At 37.4% G+C, this 26,144-nt stretch overlaps 1 protein-coding gene across 6 annotated transcripts in view; it reads left to right on the forward strand.

The window, feature by feature from the left end:
* DSC1 (desmocollin 1) overlaps nucleotides 1-26,144 on the forward strand; it is a 345,309-nt gene that overhangs the window by 286,493 nt on the left and 32,672 nt on the right. For 3 of the 6 annotated variants that reach the window (XM_070513265.1, XM_070513267.1, XM_070513261.1), the window contains exons 4-6: nucleotides 5,831-5,871; nucleotides 11,739-11,843; nucleotides 16,286-16,436. In XM_070513265.1, the coding sequence (XP_070369366.1) occupies nucleotides 16,371-16,436 (66 nt within the window). In that variant the 5' untranslated portion in view covers nucleotides 5,831-5,871; nucleotides 11,739-11,843; nucleotides 16,286-16,370. Of the gene's footprint in view, nucleotides 1-5,791; nucleotides 5,872-8,994; nucleotides 9,012-11,738; nucleotides 11,844-16,285; nucleotides 16,437-26,144 lie in introns of those variants that run through there. The other 3 variants (XM_070513263.1, XM_070513266.1, XM_070513264.1) reach the window with 3 other exon arrangements.

The raw sequence follows: 26,144 nt of genomic DNA on the forward strand, positions 1-26,144 counted from the left end.
TCATAGGATTGTTGTAAGGAATAAATAGACTAACTGATATAAAACACTTAGAACAGCATGAAAAAAATGTTACAGTTGTATAAATGTTGTTATTTATTATATGTTGTGTTTAAGCCAGATACAGATAACTGTATCTGGGCCTTTATCTGGGTCCTTAGACTTCGTGTGAAACTGGAGCAAGATTTTGAGTCTCAGATTTAGGGAAATGAAGAGTATTCTTTTTACTAATCTTCAGGAACCATTGGCTTCTCTATGTAAACATAAATAAAGACGTAAGTAGGCATAGTAACCAACTTAAAGAAGCAATGGGAGAACTGAGATAACAAGAAGTGGGATATTTGTGAATGAAGCTGAGTCTCATATCAAGGCATAAAACAGTAATAAAAATCATTTCAAAAAGGCATTTGACACAATTTGACAGCCATTCCTAATAACACTATTGTTATTTTTTTAAGCCTAGGAAGAGGGGGCTGGCCCTGTGGCCGAGTGGTTAAGTTCATGCACTCTGCTTCAGTGGCCCAGGGTTTCACTGGTTTGGATCCTGGACTCAGACCTAGCATCGCTCCTCAAGCCATCCTGAAGCAGTGTCCCAAATAGCAGACCCAGAAGGACCTACAACTAGAATATATAACTATATACTGGGGACATTCGGGTAGAAAAAGAAAAAAGAAATTTGGCAACAGATGTTAGCTCAGATGCCAATCTTTAAAAAAAAAATCTAGGAAGAGAAGTACATTGTCTTAACATTAACAAAGTTCTATCAGCCTAACAGGCAAGCTCACACTTACCTTCCTGACTAATCAGGGTCCTGCTAGGTGTTTGAAAGCTGTGATGAGGTTACCTTAGCATCTGGCACCAGAGCTTTGCTTGAGGAGAGAAATATCATTGGTTAGGGAAATACCTTTTATCCTAAATATCTTAGGGAAAATAAGTTTTTTGGTGATAATAAAGTGAGGACTGGAAGTAAGGACTCCAAGGAAATAAGGAAACAAAGAAATAGATCAACCACTCTACATTACAAATAAACATGAATTTAGAGGAGAATAGAGAAAAGAGCAGAGCAGAGAGTAGAAGCTACTCAGAAATTCCTGGCGTGTGATTAGGTAAATTATGATATTTTAAGAAGTGTTTCTAATATTATAACATTTTGTTTTATTGTTTTTGCTTCCTAGTTTCTACCATGCACTTGCACATATCTCTAAACCTCCCATGAAGCCTGATATGCCCATATATTTCTGTTGGGTGGTGTTGTGAATAAAGGGCTAAAACTATAAAAGAAAATGTGGTTCACTGGACACTGACATAAAGAGAGGTCAGGGAATTCCATGTGGTGAATTGCAGGAAAGCCAATGACAGGCTATGGCAGAACTGAGAGTGGCATAGAAAACCACCTGCAGGGTACACATTTTATCACTTAAGCTTCCCAAGAATCTATCAGGTAAAGCCTATTATTATTATACCCTTTATATAGATAGGAAAACCCAGGTGGGAGGCTTGAATCAAGATGGTAGAGTAGGAAAATCCTTAGCTCACCTCCTCCCATGAACATGCCAAAACTACCACTACATATAGAAAAACTATTGCTAAGAATGACCTGAAGACTAGCAGAAAAGATTTTCCACAACTAAGGAAATAAAGAAAAAGCCACCTTGAGAAGGGCTGAAGGAGCAGAGATACCGTCTAGACAGCACCCACATCCCTGGAACAGGAATGCACAAGTGAGAGGGATACCACAACCAGTGAGGTTCTCCCAGATAAGAGAGGGGCCCGAGCCCCACATTGAACTCCCCAGCCTGGGGGACCTGCACAGGAATATGGGCTCCCATAATATCTGACTTTGAAAACCAGTAGAGCTTATGCCCAGGAAAGCCACGGGGCTACAGGAAACTGAGACTCCACTCCTAAAGAGCACATGCACAAACTCACTTGCTCCAAGTCCCAGTACAGAGGCAGCAGTTTGAAAAGAGCCCAGGTTATACATGAAAGAGATTTATTAACTAATTTTAGGGCATGTGCTGGAGGGGCAGGGACTTGTTGGAACTTTCTCTGAGGATGGAAGCACTGGCAGGCACCTTTTTATTTTTTTGGTTCTCCTTCTACTCAACTGGTCCAGCTCCGGGAGGCACCATTTCTAACAGTCTCCACCTACCTTGCTAGCAGCCACTCACCCTCCCCTGACGTTCCTTTGCAGACCTGCCCCAGCCAGTGCACCTCTAAAACGGATCCTGCACTACCTCACCTGATGGGTGAACCTGGCCAGCACTGGAGCACCTCCAAAGCAGCTCTTGCCTCACCCCACTCAGTGGGTGGCCCCGGTGGGCATTAGAGTTCCTCCAAAGTGGTTCCCACCCTGCAGGGCCAGCCCCATACACTAGTGCACCTTCTGTAATTGTGGCCCAGGCACAATAGGAAGTTCACATGCAGCCTACCTGGGGAACACACCTGGAGCACCTGGCTCTGGCAACTAGGGGGGATTACGCTATTAGTCCCCACAGGTCACCATCTACATAAGTCCACTCCTTCAAGACTGCGAGATAACAGCTGATCTACTTAATATCTAGAAACAAACACAGAGAGCTAGGCAAAAATGAGGAAACATAGGAATATGTTCCAAATAAAAGAAAAAGACAAAACCTCATAAAAAGAACTAAACAAAACAGAAATAAGCAATCTACCAGATAAAGAGTGTTTGAAGTAATGGTCATAAAGATGCTCACCAAACTCAGGCAAAGAATAGGTGAACATAGTGATAACTTCAACAGAGAGATAGAAAATATAAGAAAAAACCAATCAGAACTGAAGAATATAATAACTGAAATGAAAAATACAGTAGAGTGAATCAACAGCACAATAGATGATGCAGAAGAACAGATCAGTGATCTAGAAGACAGCTAGTAGAAATCAGCCTATCAGACCAACAACAAAAAGAATTAAACAAACAAACATAGCTTAAGGGAACTCTAGGACAACATCAAGTGTACTAACATTTGCATTATAGAGGTGCCAGAAGAGGAAGAGAGACAGAAAGGGATAGAAAACCTATTTGAAAAATACTGGCTGAGAACTTCCCCGACCTGGTGAAGGAAACAGATATCCAAGTCCAGGAAGCACAGAGAGTCCCAAATAAGATGAAGGCAAAGAGACCCACAAGAACATACTTACAGGCCAGAAACTTTACAGACCAGAAAGGAGTGGAACAATACATTCAAAGTGCCCATTTACAGTTGCATCAAAAAGAGTAAAATACCTAGGAATAAATTTAACCATGGAGGTGAAAGACCTGTACTCTGAAAACTCTAAGACATTGATGAAAGAAAGAAAGACAACACAAATAAATGGAAAAATATATCATGCTCATGGATTGGAACAATTACTATTGTTAAAATGCCCATACTGCCCAAAGAAATCTACAAATTCAATGCAATCCCTACCAAAATATCAATGGCACTTTTCACAGAACTAGAACAAATAATCCTAAAATTTCTATGGAATCACAAAAGACCTTGAATAGCCAAAGCAATATTGAGAAAGAAGAACAAAGCTGAAGGTATCATGCTTCCTAATTTCAAACTATACTACAAAATATTAGTAATCAGAACTGTATGGTGCTGGCACAAAACAGACACATAGATGAATGGAACAGAATAGAGAGCCCAGAAACAAACCCATGCTTATATGATCAATTAATCTATGACAAAGGAGGCAAGAATATACAATGGGGAAAAGACACTCTCTTCAGTAAATTATGTTGGGAAGTTTGGACAGCTACATGCAAAAGAATGAAATTGGGCCATTTTCTTACACCATATACGGAAATAAACTCAAAATGGATTAAAGACTTAAATGTAAGACTGAAACCATAAAACTCCTAGAAGAAAACATAAGGCAGTCAGCTCTTTGACTCAGTCTTAGCAATATTTTTTTGGATCTGTCGCCTCAGGCAAAGGCAACAAAAGCAAAAATAAACAAATGGGACTGCATCAAACTAAAAAGCTTTCACACAGCAAAGGAAAACATCAACAAGATGAAAGGGCAACCTACTGAATGGCAGAAGATATTTGCAAATGATGTATTCAATAAGGGATTAATATCCAAAACATATAAAGAACCCATGTGACTCAATATCAAAAAAACAAACAATCTGATTGAAAAATGGGCAGAGAACTTGAATAGACATTTTTCCTAAGAAGACATACAAATGGACAACAGAAACATGAAAAGATGCTCCACATCACTAATCATCAAGGAAATACAAATCCAAGCCACAATGAGATATCACCTCACACCTGTTAAAATGGTTATTATCAAAAAGACAACAAGTGTTGATGAGGATGTGGAGAAAAGGGAACCCGTCTCCACTGTTAGTGGGAATGAAAATTGGTGCAGCCACAATGCAAAGCAGTACAGAGAATCCTCAAAAAATTAAAAATAGAGCTCTATATGATCCAGCAATTCCACTTCTGGGTATTTATCTAAAGAAAAGGAAAATACTAACTCAAAAAGATATCTGCACCCCATGTTCATTGCAGCATTTTGCAGCATTATTTACAATAAGCGAGATATGGAGGCAACCTAAATGTCTATTGATAGATGAACAGATACAGAAGTTGTGGTATATGATATATATGTATATGCACAATGGAATATTGCTCAGCTATAAAAAAGAATGAAATCTTGCCACTTGTGACAACATGGATAAACCTAGAGGGTATTAAGCTAAGTGAAATTAGTCAGACAGAGAAAGACAAATACCTTATGATTTCACTTATATGTAGAATCTAAAAAATGAACTCAGAAAACAAAACAGAAACAAGCTCATAGATACAAAGAACAAACTGGTAGTCATCAGAAGGGAGGACAGTGGGGGGATCAGTGGAACAGGTGAAGGAGATTAAAAGGTACAAATGTCCGGTTATAAAATACACAAGTCGTGGGGATGTGATGTACAGCATAGGGAATATAGTCAATAATCTCATAACTTTGTATGGTGACAGTTGGTTACTGGACTTATCATGGTGATCATTTCATAATGTATATTGATGCTGAATCACTATGTTGTACATCTGAAACTAATATAATATTGTATGTCAACTATACTTCAATAAAATAAATAAATAAATAATGGGGGAAAAATTAAAGCATAGACAGGCTAACTCACTTGTCCAAGATCATACAGCCAACAACTGGCAGAACTAGGTTGTAAAAAAAGGCCGCCAGATATAGAGCACAATATAACACCCTTCACCACAACATTGTAATGCTGGTTGACTTTGGAGATCGAAGGATGATAGCTAAGTCATGCATGAGAGCAGGAGAGTCAAAAGTTCAATGGGATGACCTGAGAGTGGGAACCTAAATAATAGGTGTAAACAGGAGGGCCTGAGCTGGGTGCTCAGAGCTAGTGATGACAGGAAACAGGCAGGGCCGCAGTCTGGGAGCGCCTGAGATAGATGGGGCTCTGGCTGAGAGCTAGGATTTTGCTGCTCACTGCGGCATGATGTGTTTGCAGGCCAGCTCCGTTTAAAGCACGTAAAGGTAGACTAGAAAATATTTAAAGGTGAGACATGACTGTTCCAATTAAATTCAGAAATGAAAGAAAAATGCTTCATCTCACTGCTGCTTAACATTATTCTGACAAGTGTAATAAGACCTACAACAGAAAAAGAGAAAATGGGAAAGGATTGGAAAAGAATGGAGAAAAATTGTTGCTATTTGCACGTAACATTTTAGTCAGCAGATTACTGGGCATGAAATTAGTAAACAACTAATAGAGGTTGTTTGTGCTTCACAGGAACCTTTGTGAAACACATCGTTATATTTTTTTTTATAGAAACATTTATGGAAAGCTGACTACAGTCCTGATTACAGAAGGTAGGTTTATTCATTCTTATAAATTCTTTGCCTTCTTTATAAGGTTGTGAGTTTAACCCTTTAGGTATTGTTAACTGTAAATACAAGGTCTTGACAAATCAAAATATTGATACCCCAAAACTAAGCAGCACCAGCTAGTATTTCTGTCCCAGTGGACCCTTGTTCTGAGCACATGGTTTTAGTGGAAAAGGAATAATTAAAAATACAGTTTGTTAAAATGGATAAAAAGGAAAAGAAATATGTAAAAATCAACATATTTTAAAACACAAATATTACCAGATTAAAATCTCTCTCTCTGTTTCTGTTTCTCTCTCACACTCACACACACATGTACACACGCACACAACATACATATAGGATGTGGGGTCCAGGAGGTGCCTTTGTGTGAAAATAGAAAAAGAAGCTCTTCCTTCTGGCAGATACAGCTTCAGGCCAGGGCACACAGCTGATGTGGAGGACTGTGGCTGGATTTCATCTCCAGCTCACCCCTCCCCAGGTAGCCTTACTCAGGGCACAACCCGAAGAAACATATGCAGTAGATTTGTGGAAAGAGATCTTTTTAGCAACAGCAACAATAAAATATAGTATAGTTAGAAATGACCTAACAAGTTAAAGAAAATTGCAAAAATTTACTGATAAATGTAAAATAATAAATTGAGAGTCAGCGTGTGCTTGAATTGGAAGTTTAAATATTTTACAATATTTCGAATTTGGAAACTCCAGCTAAAATACTGTTTTCTGTAGTAGAGGCCGGGGGGATCCAAAGGGTGTTTCTTAGATCGTAAAACTCATTTACTGACCACAACACAACCCCACAGATATACATGTCCTCTTCAACTCTCCAAGTGTGTATAAACAACATTGGCTCCCAAATGGAGAAAGCTTATAGGCAATAAGGAAAGGAAAGGGGAAGAAAGCTGAGAGGCTGAGTATTTATTACAAACAGACTGACGTTGTTCACATGATGAGATGGAACTAATAGTAGCAGATGGGTAATATCACTGTTTATTTTCACCCCTGCTGTCACCAACAACACCACCCTTTATCCCAAATTTCCCTCATCTTTTAATCTTGTTTCTTTGAGGACCCTGTCCAACTAGCCTAACCATTCATCACTGCCAAGAATTCATGAATATCCATAATTCAGGTCACTTCTTCCTCCATACAAAGTGAAAGACCAAGTGTAATGTTTTTGGCTTTACCCATTGGGAGAATTTGCCTTCCCCACCAGCGCCACCCCTGAGTAGGGCTATAATATGGCAGCAGTCCACTTATAATTAGTTCCAACATATTGTGCTGACTTATTGTGAGCCAGGAGTAAGTTTTGTTTCTCTTTTTGTTTCTTTCCCCCTACTTCATCAGTTGATCATAATTAACCCCTATGAGGTTATGTGTGTTAACCGGGAAAGAGACATGAATACAAAAGAAATAGGTGCCATGAGAATCTGGGCCATTTGGTCATATAAATTACTTGTGCCTTCTGGGCCTTCTCAAGCCCAATCCCAAATTATAATGTCCATCATCTAATGAAGTTTTCATGTTCTCAAAAATGAGACCAAAGTCTTCTGTCTTGGAGGATTTTATTATACCCAGATCATGATGGAAAGACTCAGTTGCGTTACAGGGTCCTTGCTCAAGGATTCTCAATTTACCCTTCAGTCAATAGACTGGGTCTGTAAACTCACTTACCTCTGGAAGCTGGATGAGGAACCATGAATTTTCTATCACGATGACTATTAGGCTTTTGCTCACCACCTCTTGATAAAGCAATGCCCTGATGGCTGACAATCTATCTCAACTCTTACAACACCACAATCTGTTATCCATCACCACAGATACTAGTGGGTTCAGGCAGCTTAATTGCCACTCCAGCCTTGCTTCTCATTGTAATAACTGTGTCAAACTTACATCTGGCCTCTGTCATTCTGGAACCTCATTATCCCCATCACCAGTAGGAAGTTGAGGCAACATCTTTTACAGTAAACTCCAGCCTATAAGGACAACTACTATCAATCTCCTGAAAGATGCCATTGTCCTTGCACCAGTACAGTCCTCATTTCCTTAGTTTAAGTAGTGCCTTCCAGGCCCTCTCATGGAGCATAATACTGTCTCACATAATAAATTCATTAAAATACTCCCACCTCCCGAATCTTCTTGCTCCCAAATTTTGACATCTCCAATTCATTTACTGTAGACCATTTCTGCGTCCAAATTTCAAGGAATGAGATTCTCAGCAGCATTTTAGGAGTGGCTCCAAGTGTTCTTGTGAGAATTAAATCTTTACTCACAGAAGAGTGTTCTCATATCAAAAAATTCTCCCTTATCCAGTTTTATAGTCTACCTTCTATAGTCAAACACCAACTTCCACATGTGATCTCATAGTTCCTACCAGTACAAGTGGACTAGCACTTTCAATTCCTTTGGTGTATAAGCTATTTCTCTCCAGAGCACAGACTGTATTTCCCTGTAAGGCTGTGTTGAGGCCTGTAATGCTTAATCTTATGTGTCAACTTGGCTACCATGTCAGCTATTTGGTCAAGCATCAGTCTGGATGTTGCTGTGAAGGAATTTTTCAGTTGTGATTAGTCAGTAGACTTTAAGTAAAGCAGATTACCCTCCATAATATGGGTAGGCCTCATCCAAACAGTTGAAAGCCTTAAAAGCAAAGACAGAGTTTCCCTGAAGTAGAAGGATTTCTCAAGACTACAACATAAAAATCCTGCCTGAGTTTTTAGACTGCTGCCCTGTGGAATTTGAACTCAAGACAGTGTGAACTCTTACCTGAATTTCCAGCCTGCTGACCTGCTCTATGGACTTTGAACTTGCCAGCCTCCACAATCGCATGAGCCACTTCCTTAAAATAAATCTCTCTCTCTCAATCTGCACACCCACACACACATACCACACATGTATTGTTCTTATTGGATGTATATTGGTTCTATTGGTTTTGATCCTCTGGAAAACTCTGACTAACACGAGACCCAAATTTGATTATAGGCCTGAAGGTAATGAGAAGACATAGGGGTAGATATTGAAAGAGGCTGCTCACTTCCAGCAAGGAGCATTCCATCCTGAGGGTTTGCCTTCTAGGACTACTTCCTATTGTCTTGGCCTGGGTTGTCCTAGAAGCAGAGCCTGAGGTAAGGTAAAACCTTCAGTGCAGGTTGTCTATTTGGGAAGCAATCCCAGGGAGCAGGAGTGAAGGGCAGGGGAGAGAAAAATGGGAGAACGAAGAGCCAGTACACAGTAGGTGCATTACTGAGTCGGTCACCACCGCAGGTGACTGATGCTCAATCCCATGTCAACTTCTAAGGAGTCTTATGAAATGTCTCTGAGAACTCTATGGCCGGGAGATAAAAGGGAGAATTACTTATCTATTCAGCTTGCACCCTCCATTGTTCAAGATTGTGCTTTGTATTGTGCATACATGGGTACTACGTGGATTCACTACTTACGTAATGAACCTTGAAATTTGTCACCCAGAACTACTTGAGGGGTAAAACAGTAAAACCAAACACTCTATTCTCTATCACCCATATCCTATAATTCAGTCTCTCACTTGCATACTTTTATTTTACCTTCTTTCCAGTGCCTAATCTTTGATTCCTACCTTTTGTCCCATTCACAGTGCCCTACTGGTTTCTAGTAGGTTCAGATCTTGTCTCTGCCACTTACCAGCTCTCTGACCTTAGGGAAGTTACTTCAACTCTCTAGGCCTCAGTTTTCTTGTCTATAAAATGGGATAATAACAGTACTAACTTTATGGAGTTGTTGTGAACATGATTTGAGATAATGCATTTAAGGCACTTAGCATCCGATATATGGAAACAAGTCAATAAATGATAGCTATTATGACTATGATAGTGGTTACAATAACGATGATGATATTTGTTTGGCTCAGGTACTACAATTCATCATCTACTCTCTTATCTTTTGATCTTTGGGTTTCTGCTTGTCCTGACCAATAAACTACAAATCCAAATTTATGGTCTCTTCACCTTAGTTGGACTGTTGGAGCAGAGTTAGCTATAATTACCAAAAAAGAGAAGATGAGGACTTATATCTATTCATATTCCTAGCTTTAGCTAGAATAACACTACTGTTTTTCACACAGTGGCTATTGCAAAGCCTTGCTATCTCACTTTTTTGGAGTGATGTCCTTGCTTATTCTGAGCAAAAATTGAAATCAAGACAAGGAACACCTCAAAACCACCCTCCACTCCCTGGTTATATATATACACACACTTGGGCATCTCCATCTTTCACCCCCTCCTTTTGTCATTTCTCAGAAGATGCTTTGTACCATTATCTAAATCTAAGAATTCAACATTTGTCCTTACTTCATCAAATCAACAAACCTATTGTTACCTCGATATGCTAGTCAAGGTGTGAGACTCTGACTTAAAAGAGTTCTGGAACCTGACTGCCTCGCTTTCAATCTTTGCTCTGCCATTATCTAGCAGTGTAGCATTTGAGAAGTCATTTAGCCCTTGAACTTCTCAGCTTAACCTCTGCTAAAATGGAAAATAAGAATACTTATCGTATAGTGTGGGTTGTGAGGGTAAGTTAATGTGTGAAGTGCTTAGAACAAGGCCTAGACTCTAAGGGTTGTATAAGAAATAGCAATTACTTTTCTTCTTCATGTAGAGGATACACTGGTTGAGGGACTTAGGGAGAAGCAGAGCAAAAGGGAGAGATCCTCTCTCCCTGCCCTCTGGCATCTTGAGCTAAGATATTACATCCTTTCTCCCAGGGATTTGATATTTGAGCAGAGGAACCAAAGCTTGAAGGACAGATGAGAAGAACATTCAAGCCTGTATCAGGGGCTTTCAGAGCTTATGTGGATGGCAATGTCAAGTGTCCTCTGGTGGTGTTGTCAGTGGTGGCATCCTAGGTAGAAGCTTCCTGTGACAGGAACTTCAGTGTGCTTTCTTATAGCAGTTTTCTGAGCCTTGTTCATCAGCTTTTCTGTTGATTTTTTGATGTGTCTATGACTATTTCATTAAATTCCTTTCTGTTATGTTAGCTGGTGTCCACTTCTCTTGTCTGAGGCCAGGAATCCTGATGATTACAGTGACCACTACTGATTCTTAAAGTTCTCTCTTTCCTTGGGGGTCATCATTCCCTTATTCCTACTGCTCCTCAGAGTCATACTTTCCTGATTTTTATGCCAAATCCTTTGACCCTATATGTTGTCACTGTTCCCTTCATGGATTTTCTTTTTCTCTCATTCTGTACACTCTTTCTGATTGAGCTTATTCATGTCTCCAACTCCTTCAACTTTAATGTAAATGGTTCTTACATCTATTTTTTTCACCTAAGTCTTCAGTCCTAAATTCCAGATGCAATATTTTACTTTCTACTTATTATATGATCTAAATAAACTGATTAAATCATCTTCCATGTCGGAATTAGCTCATGCCCCTGGACTCTCTTATTATACTAGCCAAAATTACGCAAAGTCATCTTGACTCTTCCCATATCTCCTATTCTCTTCTCCTGTCACTAACTGCTTCATTTATGATCTCTCTTCTTTAGGCTGAAGAACTGCAAGGCCTTCCAAACTTGTGCTTTTTAAAGTGAGATCTGATATTGGTCTTCTACTCAACAGTTTCAGAGTTCTTTGTTTTCCTCATATACACAAAGTAATTCTAGTCGAATTATTTCAATTCAAAATTAATCAGCTCAAGGACCATTTTGGAGGCCTCAATATAAGCTATGAAGTACTAGAAATGCAAAGATACGTACAAATGATTCCTTACTCTTAGAGAGGTCAATGTCTTCTGGGAAAGGAAAATGCAATGCGTTGAGCGCAACTTATGATCCACTTCAGTTCTCTCAGCCTTGCTCTTCTCTTTCTCTCCCAGATCTGCATGGTTCCTGGCTGATGTAACACAGGCACAAAGACAGCATCTTGCCTCTCCTCACAGAGTGCCTTGTCACTTCGCTTCCATATTACCATCACCACACAGGTTTGTAGTGAAATTAAGTCCTAAATAAATGATTGTTCCGGAAATGTCATTTTAATTTTATATTTAAAACACACTAGCATTGATTATAAGCAAAACCTAAATAAGAACAACTCCATGTTGTTCTATCCATGGAGGATAATCGGGGATTTATACCTTATTTTTTTGATATTGTCTTTAATAGATTTCTAGCTTATAAGAGTGGGAGGCATCTTCATAGAGAAAATTCTCCCAACAAACCTAGCAGCTTCTTTATTGGAATGATTACCCCAAATAAGTAAATATCCTCAGAATATTATTTAATTCTATTTATTAATGAGATTCTACTAAGTCATTAAGCTAAAGCTAGAGTTTAACATGTAATACCCTTAATAAAATAAAAAGAAGTCAAATGATTTTTATTAAAATGTTCTCTCTCTTACAAATGAAGGGGTAAAAACAAAAAAAAAATAACCTCTTCTACCTTATATCAGAAGATATTTGCTGTAAAATGTACTTACTTTTTAGGATCATCCATGAATGTTCGCTGAAGATATCAAAATGTCTCGATTATTTGACTTGTGTACTAACAATTCAAAAAACGCAAGGCATTTGTCTCAGTATTTATTGGCTTTGCTTTTGATTTTTGAAATCTTGTATTGTGAGATAAATTCAGATTTACGTAAGTTGCACAAATAGTACAGAGAGTTCTCCTATATTCTGTACCCAGCTTTCCCTTATATTAACATCTTACATAACTATAGAACAAATTGAAACTAAGAAATTTATCTTGGTACAATAATAATTAAACCACAGAATTTGGGGGGTGGGAGGGTTCAGCAATTTCTTCACTAAAGTCCTTTTCCAGGATCCAATCCAAGATACTGTGTTGCATTTAATTGTCCTGTCACCTGATTCCTCCCATCTGTAACAGTTCCTTAGTCTTTCTTTGTCTTTCATTGCCTTAACATTTTGAGGAGTACTGGTCAATTATTTTGTAGAATATCCCTCAATTTAGGTTTGTCTGATGTTTTCTCATGATTAGATTGAGTTTCTGCATTTTTTGAAGGATACCACAGAGGTGGTAGTCCCCTCTCAGTACATCGTATCGCAAGGTACGTGGAGTTGATATACATTATTAATGATGTTAATCTTGATCATGCGATGAAGGTGGTCTCTAACAAGCTTCTCTATAAAGCCATAATTTTTCTTTATATCATTAATATTTTGAGGGAGATACTTTGAGACAACTCAAAATATGCCATTTATGCTTAAACTTTTATCAACACATTTTAGCATCGATGGGTGGATCTTGCCTGTGGCAATTACTATTGTGGTATTCTAAAGGTGATTTTCTATTTCCCTCTTTCACTCTACATTTACTAATTGGAGTTCATCTGTAAAGAAGAATTTTATTTATCTATTTATCTCCATTGATGGACTTGTAATGTTCATTTTATTCTTTGGGTTATAGTCCAATAATATGTAATGATTTTGTTGCTCACGGTATTCTAACTTTGGCCATTAGGGGCTCTTTCAGATTGGCTCCTGCGCCCTTTTGGCTGGTCTCTATGTCCCCCCTGCCCTCCTTTTTTTTTTAAGCATTTCCTTACTTTCTGACATCAAGAGATGCTCTAGATACCTTGTATTTTTCCTGCCCTAGACCTGCAATCAATCAGTTTCCAAGGATTTCTGGATTCTTTTATTGGAGATTTAGAAACCAAGATCTGGGCACCAGTTATGCTCATTGCTACTGGGGCATCAGAGGTTACAGAAAAAAGAGAGGTACAAAAAAAACAAAACTGGCAAAGGAAATTTGAAGAGAAGTCTCAGCACAGAAACTGTGTGGAGGGCCTAGCACTCCACAAGGCCAGCTTGGGGCAGGAGGGCAGAGATACTCAGGAAGAATGCCTGTAAGACAGAAATAGGACTCAGCAACTCTGACCTCATTGATAGTCATAATAATGTAGAAATTGAACAGTGACTTAATCAGAATTTGTGAAGGAAGTGGGGTGGGAGGTAGAGAACTATGGATGGGGGTTGTAAGAGAGCTAAATACTCGTATTTCCTGTAGTAGAAAATCAACAAATAACTGTCTAAATTTTAACAATAACAGTTTCTGTATAAGCACATTATTTAGCAATACGGTGGAAAAGAGCAGAAGAAATAGCTTAAAAAGTTGAATGTAGTTGCTTCTAAAGAGTGAGAATTGGGAATTCAGAGAAGGCAAAAACTACTTTTTTTTAATGAGTGTATTTGATCTTTACATGCATTTTTGGTATCAATAAAAATTAAATTTAAAAAGGAAAGAAGAAGGCATCACAATCCCTGACTTCAAAACTTACTACAAAGCTACAGTAATCAAAACAGCATGGTACTGGTACAAAAACAGGTGCACAGATCAATGGAACGAATTGAAAGCCCAGAAATAAAACCACACATCTATGAACAGCTTATCTTCGACAAAGGAGCTGAGTGCATACAATGGAGAAAAGAAAGTCTTTTCAACAAATGGTGCTGGGAAAACTGGAAAGCCATATGTAAAAGAATGAAAATTGACCATTCTTTTTCACCATTCACCAAAATAAACTCAAAATGGATCAAACACCCAAAGGTGAGACCTGAAACCATAAGGCTTCTAGAAGAAAATGTAGGCAGTACACTCTTTGACATCAGTATTAAAAGGACCTTTTTGGACACCATGTCTTCTCAGAGAAGGGAAACAATAAAAAGAATAAACAAATGGGACTTCATCAGACTAAAGATCTTCTTCAAGGCAAATGAAAACAGAATTGAAACAAAAAAAAACCCCACTAACTGGGAAAAAATATTTGCAAGTCATATATCTGACAAAGGCTTAATATCCATAATATATAAAGAACACTCACAACTCAACCACAAAAAATCAAACAACCTGATCAAAAAATAGGCTGGAGACATGAACAGACATTTCTCCAAAGAAGATATACGGGTGGCCAATAGGCACATGAAAAGATGCTCATCATCGCTGATCATCAGGGAAATGCAAATCAAAACTACACTAAGATATCACCATACACCCATTAGAATGACAAAAATATCTAAATCTAATAGTAACAAATGTTGGAGAGGTTGTGGAGAGAATGGAACCCTCATACACTGCTGGTGGGAATGCAAACTAGTGCAGCCACTATGGAAAACAGTATGGAGATTCCTCAAAAAATTAAAAATAGAACTACCATACGATCCAGCCGTTCCACTACTGGGTATCTATCCAAAGAGCTTGAAGTCAGCAATTCCAAAAGTCTTATGCACCCTAATGTTCACTGCAGCATTATTTACAATAGCCAAGACATGGAAGCAGCCTAAGTGCCATCAACAGATGAATGGATAAAGAAGTTGTGGTATATATATACAATGGAATACTACTCAGCTGCAAAACAGACCAAAATCATCCCATTTGCAACAACATGGATGGACCTCGAGGGAATTATGTTAAGTGAAATAAGCCAGCTAGAGAAGGATAATCTCTGTATGACTCCACTCATATGAGGAATTTAAAAATGTGGACAAAGAGAACAGATTAGTGGCTACCAGAGGAAAGGTGGGGTGGGGGGTGGGCACAAAGGGTGAAGTGATGCACCTACAAGACGAATGACAAACATTAATGTACAATTGAAATCACACAAGATTGTAACCTATCATTAACTCAATAAAAAAAAAAAGAATGGACTTAAAAAAAAAAGAGAGAGAAGAAGAGCACAGCCACAAAAGTTACAATAGGTAAGAGTTGATGGAGCTGCCTCTATTCCATGTGAAATAAATACAAGGAGATTCACACCTAGAGATATATTTTTTAATATATCACCTAGATGTATATTTGATCATAATTATATATATATTTATAATTATAATTTATATAATATATAATTATATTATTACATATTTATTATTTATATATATTATTTATATTAACAGAAAATAACACAAAAGTTTTGGGAAAAATAAACGCTGTTACCGAAGAACATTATATTCTAAGAAATTGTGTACCTTGTATAAAGTCAGTTTTAAATATTTTCAAGTTAACAAAACATGCACCTACTGAAAACAAAATGTATTTTCATGTTTAATCCAGTTGACAGCTCATTTCACAGATTAGGTAACTGATTTGCAGGGACGTTTTATAACATACTCTAAATGCTTAAGCGTAAGAAGCAGAACTAGCATTAAACTCGGGTCTGTTTGACTTACCTGTTATGTTAGGTGGGAGCATTATTCCAGGAGCTTGACAATATGCCCTCTTCCTACTCTTCCTCCTTTTTCTTCTCTCTCTCTTTTTGCTGCTTGAGAAAATTTTTAAAAATCCAAAAAATCCTCAACAACAAAGTTTTGAGCCAGGAGTTCCAAACTCAGAATACAGATGTCTGTTAATTTTTCCTAAAAGGAGGAGGAGAGAAATAATCTATTCGTTATCAATTTTTTGCCAGTGGAACCACAGCAGCAGTGAAAGGGACAAAATCTGTGTGCTGGACCCTGTGCTGGATTGTGGGGGTACAACGATGAACAAGACTGATGTGGCCCTGCCCGAATGGAGGGCACATTCTAACGGGGAAGATAGACAGAGACGGGAAAAAAAAAGTAAGTAAAACACAGTATTGGCTTGTAATAACTGCCAAGAAGGAAACAAAGAAGGTGCTGGCAGAGGAAATAACGGGGACCATGTGATCTACTCTAAAGTGGGTGGCCAGGAGAAACTCTGAGAATATGATTTACCCTGATTCACGGTAGTTGAGAATGAGCTAGCCATGCACTAGCTGGTGAGGAGGCGTTCCAGACAGAAGGACAGGAAGTGACCAAGTCAAGACAAGAATGACTACTGAAGTGTATGGTCTCATGTGGACAAATTAGGCATTTTCTCATTATGATTGCATTGGTTTCTGTTTTAGAGTAGTATTCTGTTAGTTTTTTATTTAGGTAGGCCAGTCGTTGTCATTCTTGGAAGCACATTAAAATCACCTGGAAAGGTTTTTTTAAAAAATACATGTGCCTGAGCTCCAATCCCAGGGAGTCTGATTTAATTGGTCTGGGGTGGGGTCCAGACATCAGTATTTTTCTTAAAACTCTACAACTGATTGAAGTGTGTGGACAAAGTTGAGGACCTCTGGTCTAGTCAGTGGCTACTCATCAGAATCACCTGGGGTACTTGTTAAAAATATAGATTCCTAGTCCACTGCCTCAAGAATCTGATTCTGTAAGTCTGAGATAGACCAAGGAAATCTGTACTTTTGACAAGTACCCTGGGTGCTTCTGATAATTAGCCAAGTTTGAGTAACATTGGGGGCATCCAATAAAAATGAGAAACAAACTAGACTGGTCTGTTTCTTGCTTGATGACACATTTCCTCAAACTCATCCTACTGCTGCCTCTTGTTGAGAAAAAATTTCCTTCTAAAATTTCCTACTTTTTCTGTGTGTGAGTGTGTGTGTATGTGTGTTTGTGTATGTGTATTTGGTTTAGCTATTGACTAATCCTTTTCAGAGCATTCAAGTGCCAATTTTCAATATTTATTTTATGTACACACTTTCACACATGCTCACAATATAAAAAACACAACAAACTGTATAGTGGTAAAATACTTGTGTATATTTAATCACTCTAAACACTAAAAAGACTTTTTTAATTGCTACTTTTCTTTGGGGGGCATTTCTTCTTTTACAGTCAGATGCTACTTTCCTCACCAATTCTGAATCACCGTGTTCTATCCAAATGAATTTGGGATTCTTAAATGGCATTCTCAGAGTCTGACAGCACTGGGTCTAGAATATAATCAAGCACATTGTCTCCAATTTCCTTCATGTCTTCCCTGCCAGAACACCTCACTCTCATCGTCATTGAGGAGATAACACCACTAATTGGAGGTGGGAAGGGAGCTCCATTCTGCTGACCAGCCTTTTTCAAGTGACTCTGCCCAATGAGACTCTGTACAAAACTGTTTCTTGTTAGACAGGTGTCTTTCCACCAGGGATCACGTTGCAACTACTAAGTGTAGGTGGGTGGTGTAGGGATGAAGGAACTCCTTCTTTATTTTCATAATTTAAGTATTATATGCAGCATTCTAATTTACAATATCTGCTGCATACGTTCGTACCTCTTAAATCAGCAGGGAGTCCTAGAAATACACATTTCACATAGAAGGATCTCTTTGCAACTTATCTTCAGGAAATAAATATCAAGTTGCTGCTCCAGAAGTAGTAGAATTTGCACATTTAACGAACCAGCAAAACAAATAACCAAAAATGAATAAAACAGCAGCAGCATCAACAACAATAACAAAATAACACATTTGGGGACAATAACCCTTGGTTCTCTTTATTTTCCTTCTTCACTATACTCTTCCCTTCTTACCAGTGGCTACTTTTCACTTAGATCTTCAAACTCTCTGCAGTTAGAGTTTTTAACTTAGGCTCAACATGTTTATTCTGTTTTAATTTTCCTACAACAAAGTGAAATATATCGATTTTTTCTTTTACTTGCATTTGGAAATAGAACAAGATTTTCCAGGTCTAAAAACAGAACAAAATAGAATAAACAATGAATGTTATACTTGTTGGTGAATAACCAACTCTCTAGAAAAAATAAAAATTAAAAAAAACCCTCTGAGTTAGAACATGTGACATTTGCCATGGTGGAAATACACCCACCATAGCTGATTTCAAGCTGCCAACGTGGTGTCTGTGAGTGCAGATTTTGGAAGAGATGTACACAGTTGGCTCTAGAGAACCAGGACATACAGCTTCAGCACACCCTGGTGAGAACTTTATGGATATTTGTTCATTTAATTTCCATTATATTGCAGCGAAGTAGAAGGAGAAGCACTAAATTTATTCAGGACAATTGGGTTTGAGTCTGGGCCTAGCTACTTACTACCCTTGTGAACTCAGGCCAGTAACGTCATTCTCTCTGATCCTGAGTCCTTCTACCTAAAGTATTTAAATCTTTCTCTTTAATTATCTCCTTTTGAATGTTTTCAGCTTGTTAGCATGTTTCAAAACAATTGTAAAGTCAGTCATGTTGACAGTATGTGCCCTTGATGTGATGAAAATGGCACTTTACTCCAATCCAGTCATGAGAAAAATGTCAGACAAATCCCAGTAGGACACACAATGAGAGACTATTACAGTCAAGAGGAACCTAAGAAGACATATCTACTAAATGTAATGTGGTATCAGGGATGGGATGCTGGAACAGAAAAAGAACATTAGGCAAAAACCAAAGAAATCTGAATAAAGTATGGAGTTTAGTTGTTAATAACATATCAATCTTGGCTCATAATTGTAACAAATGTGCAGTGCTAATGTAAAATATTAATGATAGAGGAAAGTGAGTACAAAGTGTGTGGCAATTCTCTGTACTGTCTTTACATTTTTTCTGTAAATCTGAAACTGTTCTAAAACATAAAAACAAGAACAACCAAAAAACCAAGTATAAGGTTTCCTCTATGTGATAAATACTTGAAAACGACTATTATATAATATCAACATGGAAGCGTCTCTTGTGTAGGATAAAAGTTCTGAGTTTCTTTAACCATTCTTTGCATGATACAGCTTCAAGTTCTGCCTCCATCCTGGGAGTTTCTGATTATTTCCTGCGTAAGTATTGTTCTTCCATGATTTTTGGTTTTGTTTATACACTTCTCTGACAATTGTCCTTCCTTTGGACCCCTTTATCTCATTGGCTTCAACTCATTTTTCAAGAGCCACTAAAATAGCACCTCCTCCCTTGTGACACACTAAATCTAAAAACGTTACTTTCCCTATTCACCATGCTGAAAGACTTTGTCTCTTCTCTCATGGCGTTTGTTCATAGTTGTTATGTCACCATGCTGTGTATAATATCTTTTCTCATCTGTTTCTTTTATCACACTGAGACAAGAGGCCATGCCTATGTCCTGAAAATGTAGAAAAGAACCAGACGCAGAGAAGTGGCATGCTAAGTTGATACAGTTGGTCCATCCTGGGCTAGCTTTTCCCTTCAATCCATTTTGGTCAGTTCCCTCTTCATATATTCTTGTGCCTCTCTTATTTCATATGTTCTCCGTACTCTTTCTGCTTATCTAATTCGTGTCCACCTTTCAAATCTCCTTTTACAGGATATACTAATCTCTTTCTGAACCTCAGTTTCTAGTTAGCAAAACACCACTAATTTGTCTCTCCTTGTTTCAGCGTGCTTGTAGTTTGTCTGAGCTCAGGACCCTTGTCTTCATGCCACGCTTGATGCTTGTATTCCTCACAGGTCACCTAGTATTTTGCTAAGATGTGCTGATGGTCTGGTTTTCTGAATATCCTGCTCTTCATGGAATGTCCTTCCTCTGAGTACTGGAGGCACTAAATTTCTGTACCAATATTTAGCATGTGATTGTATATTTCCTGTTCTGTTCTGTCTTTGGTGCATATACATTTTGTCTGCTTAACAACGTTGTAAGCATTTTTAGGGCGTAGTTGCTCCCCCCAATTCATTTTCTTTTTCTCACATTTTCAAGCAGTGTGCTAGACACATTACAGATACTTATTAATAAATGCTGAACTTATTTCATATAAAGACTCACTCTCTCTGAGGACCTGGCAAAATATTAGGCCCATTCCAATTTGAATCCAGACCCTGTGAATGGAATCTGGGAGTTCCTAAACTCAGCATTTTCTAGACTCACTTTCCCTAAATTACCCCACTGCAGGAGAATTGTCTGTTACCAACTGATTGCAGAAGCACCTATAATGCAATGATAATTTGAGCCCAGTGGCTAATTGAGGGTATTTCATAAAGGGAGTATGCTTTAAAGGGTGTAGTTTCTTTTGTTTAGTGTTAATTACTCTTAATCTATTTACATAAAAGAAACCACAGCTAACACAAATGTATAGTATAGAAGTGTATTTTTAATGTAGTTTAGTCTAAAAATATTCATCGGTTACTATCTTCCCTTTCTCCATCCCATAACTATTTTATACATTACACACTATTTCCAAAAGTTAAAAGTTCTTATGTACTTTATTAATGAAAACAGAAATACAGATGTCTAAGAAAATATTTCTTTCTATTCTATGTTTTGTCTACTTGTTGTATGATACAACTGATTAATATTAAAGATTTTCCCAATATTTGCCATTTCTTTTAACTGAAATTCACTAAAAGATTTGCAGAATTTAGAAATCTGAATAATATGCTGAGATCATAAAACACCTAACATCCAATTCTACAAATTATAATTATGAAAAGAACCCTTATCTTACAGCTTGAGGTTTTTTTTTTATTTTTCACTAATTTACTATTCAAATCAGTAAGCCAGATCTATGGACTTATAGGCAAAAGATCTAAATCTGCCTGTAGTCAAGACTAATGGTGTAACCTTGGGCACACCCTTTTTCTCTCAATTTTCTCACTTGGAAATCAAGGATTCAATGAGACAATGTGTATGAAAGGTTTCTACAAACTCTAATATGGCATTTTAGTACTTTTAAGAAGACACTTATTCCAAGTTATAAAATTTGAAAATAAAAAAGTAAAACCTGATCAGCTAATAACCTTAAGAGCTCCAGGGACCTAGAAAATCAATTTAATAAAATTGCCAGTCCTTATTGGTGAAGGCAATTTTTTCATTCAGACTTCCCCACTTAGGTCAAGACATACGTAAGGTGCATAGCTCAAAAGAATTATTCCAAGTTGGTTTACTGCATTTTTTCTAATCAGTTCTGAAATAAACATTTGCTTTTGCGTCTCCCGTTGCTTTAGCCATGCAGAGCTGCTTTGATCATGTTGTAGATCTTGCACGTCTCTCTCCTTTGTGCCATTATTTATTGTGCTATCCACGTGGAATAGCTTTCCGCCTTTCCTCCTTTACTGACAAATTCCTACATCTCCTTCAAGATTCATTTGAAACATCATGGTTCTGCAAAGATCTCCCTGCCCCTTCTGCTCTGACTTGGTTAATTATCATGCCTTTGTGCCCCCATCAGACAGTGAACTTATTGTAGTCATCTCACTTTTCACTCTTTGTGTGTGTGTGTGTGGGAAGGATTGGCCCTGAGCTAACATCTGTGGCCAATCTTCCTCTTTTTGCTTGAGGAAGATTGTCCCTGAGTGAACATCTCTGCTAATCTTCCTCTATTTTATGTGGGATGCTGCCACAGCATGGCTTGGCGAGCAGTGCTGAGTCCTTGCCCAGGATCTGAACCTGCAAACCCCAGGCCACCAAAGCAAATCATGCGAACTTAGCCACTATGCCACTGGGCCGGCCCCACTTTTCACTTTTATTTGAGTAAATCCTGATCTAGCCCATGGTGCATAATAAGCATTCAATAAAACTAGTTGAATCAGTCATTCTTCTATCCTTTTCTATCTTTTCTTATGTCTTCTTTTTCTTTCTCCTGGTCTTTCATCTCCTATGTATTTTTAATATTTTTGTCAAGCATATTATTTTAAAATTTACAAACTTGGGTATTTTCTGTTAATTTTTTACTATCACTACTGTCTCTAATTTTGTGCCACAGAACTTAAAAATCCTGAATGTTGTGGTTTTGATACATTGAGATGTATGCAATTATTTCATTTCATTTAAAAAAGACTAGAATTGTAGAATGCCCTATATTGCATTTTTTAAATAGTACAACTCAATTATCCCCTCAAGTTATATTTATTCTTTAGTATCCATTTTCTAGTACATTCAGTGAACAGGGTATTTGCCAGGCTACCCATTAGCCAAACTATTCATTGGTTCTACTTCCTAGCCTGGCCCAATATCCTGTTTCTAGTTGTTCATGGTGTGAGTCTGTATATCCTTCCTGTTCATTAAGGTCAATAGCCACCCTCCTCCACTCACCAGAACAGTCCACAGTGGTACAGCAATCCAGTCCCTAGAATCGAATTATTTGGTTTAACGTAACACCACCAGGGCTTCAGCAAAACATGGCATAATGTGCTTCTCTTTCAGAATAGTGATGAAATAGCAAAAGACTAAGCATAACAGTCTAGGCTAAGCTGAGGTAAAGCTGAGCTTTTTCACTATACCTGAGTCCTCTGATCCGTCTTAGGAGAAAGTGTGCAGGCACTCACGTACATCTTCAAAGTATAGGCAAAATGTCGAAAAACATTCTAGTTCAAATTGATGTAGGGAAACTTTTACCAAAAGACAACATAATTTACAAAGTGTTTCTCTATCCACACAGGAGAAAGTGTTTTGTTTGATTGTGCATAGCAGTTTCTGTTTCCCATTCCCATCTTTCTAATTATCTTCCAGTACTTAAGAAATAGCAGTGGTTCATAACAGCCATTATAAAGACCAGCAACCTAATCTCTCGTCTTCATCCTTAGACCTGCAAAGCAGCAGCAGGACCATAGAGACAACAGTCTGTTTTCTCAATTAACCTTAGGTAGGAACAAATTCCTAGGGGCATTTCATGAAACACTATACAGAATCTGATCAATAGACATTTATTTTTGTTACCTCCAAAACATGCTGCAAGATCCTTGGGGAATGGGTTTTATTTTTAGTTCTACAACAAGGAAATTAGAGATGGTTCCTTTGGGTATGTATCACATTTGCTATAGAAATGACAACGCTTACATTTCAATCTAGCCAACGAATCAATTTATAAAGCTCTGGGTGAGTTTTGTGGCTGTTACTTCAGAAAATACCAGCAGTTTCTCAGGGACGATTAGCATTTCAATAGACTGATAAGGCAAAAGTACATTTGCACCGTCATCAGATTCAACACAAAGATAGAAAAGGCTAGAAACTAAAAGTTTAACAACCTTCTTATCTCAAAATAAGCTCCATTGAACAGAAAGTTTTAATTATTAACTTGTTTGGTTTATTTTGAATTTGCCAGTTTCCTCATAGTTCCAAACAAATGCCAATATATTAAAAGAGCATATACATCATAAAAAAATGCAATGGCTTGGTAGTTGTGAAAATTGCTCAACATCTTAACCAGGTAAATAATTCAGATTAAAATTATAATGTCTTACTTATCAATATAGCAGGATTTGTAATGAAATGATAATATTCAGTCTTGGCTGGGATATTTATTGTTGCATTCATCGTCAGTAAGAATGTATATTTGTACTCTGCTTTTGATATGCAAGTTGGCTTTATATATCAAGAGCCATTAAATCCCATATTTTTTTACCTAGAACTTCTACTTGTGGGACTCTATCTCAAGAAATGATCCCAAATTCAGAAAAGGGTTATGTATGAAGATAGTCTTTATAATAAAGAAAAGTTGGAAACAACTTAAATATCTAATAGGGAGTGGTTAAATCAATAGTAATGCATTTATTTGAAGGAATTTAATAGTCACTAACATATCTATATAGGATTTGTTGTGACATAGGACAAATGTTTGTTTATATTATTAAGGGGAAAACGCATACTACAAAATTATGTTTATAGCACAGTCTAACAATGTTAAAAATTCTATACACAGAAACTAGGCTGGAAGATATAAACTGGAAGATTACTTTTAGATCATGGGTGAAGTTTTCCCTCCTAATTTTCCTTCTTAACAAAGTTTAGGTAGTGAGTATATATTCTTATATTTAAAAGTAAACAGTTAATGATATGATTTTTATATATAAGATAAATAATTGACAATAGGCTTCCATCTACTTTTCAAACATTTATTTTGAAGGCCACCAAAGAAAATAATAATTGAAGAAAATAATCAGGAAATGAATAAAATTCTAAAATGTTCATTTCACCAGGATTTTAATCCTGACCATATCTTATGAATACTTTAACTAATTTTCAAAACATGTAGTAGATTGTAAGCTCCTTTGGAGCAGAGATCACATCTTCTTCAGCTTTCTATCATCAGCACCATGGGTAGTACTTAGAGTATAGAAGGTGTTAGTAAATGATTGATGGAAACTTGACTAGTATTATTGAAATGACAATAAAGAAAAGGTCAGTTTGGTGGACATCTTTTGATTTGCCTGTCTAGCCACTATTCCTCCTTTTTCTGTCAATAGCCCACAGTCATCTTTGGGCAACAACCTCTCTGCCACTTTTTGCCCACGAAATCTGGCCCACTCTTTGTCTTTAGGTTTATGGGCAAGATTTGGCCAGTGGGATTGTATTTTGCTTCAACTGTTATACACAAGACTTGGCTTTCGACTATGGATTATGAAACCAATAGGGTGTAATCTTGTAGCTCCTGTAGCCATCTTTGTCTCCACACTGAGAAAACTGAATGATAATGAAACCAACACAAAGAAAGGCAGAGCTAAGAGATGGAGAGAACCAATATCTTGGGGACATGATTTGATCACTTGGCTTGAGCTATTCCTGAATCTAGGATATCCCTGGACTTTCCAATTACATGACCTAACAAATCCCTTTATCTTCAACAATTTTGTTTGTTTTATTTTTCTGAAGCCAATTTGAGTTAGATGTGTGCTGAATAGAGAGTTCTAAATTATATAGACCTGTATGCTGGCGTTTCTTTTCATAAGTCTGCCAACAGTTTTGATAATAGTGAGAAGTGGTCATTTTATGTAAAATTAACCAGTATTCTATGGAAAGAGTTAAGAAATATTTGCTAGTAGTTATCAGTACCTATGAGTCACTTCTAATTTTTAATAATCTTTCACCCAGATAAAAGTCTGTGAGTCCAGTGGAATTGAAGGGGCTTCCCACTGCCGTATATTGAACTCATGAGATCCAAGATGTCTTCTATAACTAAGACTTCTTTTTTCTTTGTTTATACACTTCTACTTTCCCATATTAAGATCACACACTCTGTTTTACCCCTGTAGTTTCTCTTCTCTTTGGTCATGTGTACTTAGCACAAAGTGCCTTGTTATGGCTTCATCAATGTATACAGCATTCTTACTGGTCCAGAGTCTTTTAGAATAAACTGAGTCACCAGACAGAGATAATAATTCAATCAGTAAGTGGTTATTTTAAGGCCTTGAATTTGTTCATAACCAGCACTTTCTGCAAATTGGCTGTGCATGAACATCTCTTACGAAATTTTTCATTGTATTTCCATCCTTTGAAATTCATAGGAAAGCATATTTCTTGACATGCCGTAAGCTAACAACTGAAGACCTGCAAGGGTCATGTGGGTCTTCGGACTTAAATTTTTCTCTGTATGGCCATGAATCTGTGGTGGAAAACAAATTATGCAATGTTTATATACTTAGAAATTCTTTTCTTATACAGGAGTCTCTACACTAATTATTGTCTATTCTTAATTTCTCTAACTTGCTAAGATATTGAATATCTGCTACAGCGTCTCTTTACCTTCTATTTTGAACTGGAAAGAGAACTACGTTTGTGTTTTCCTTTACAAA

This window comes from Equus asinus, chromosome 7, assembly GCF_041296235.1.
Source record: "Equus asinus isolate D_3611 breed Donkey chromosome 7, EquAss-T2T_v2, whole genome shotgun sequence".
NCBI classification, from domain to species: domain Eukaryota; kingdom Metazoa; phylum Chordata; class Mammalia; order Perissodactyla; family Equidae; genus Equus; species Equus asinus.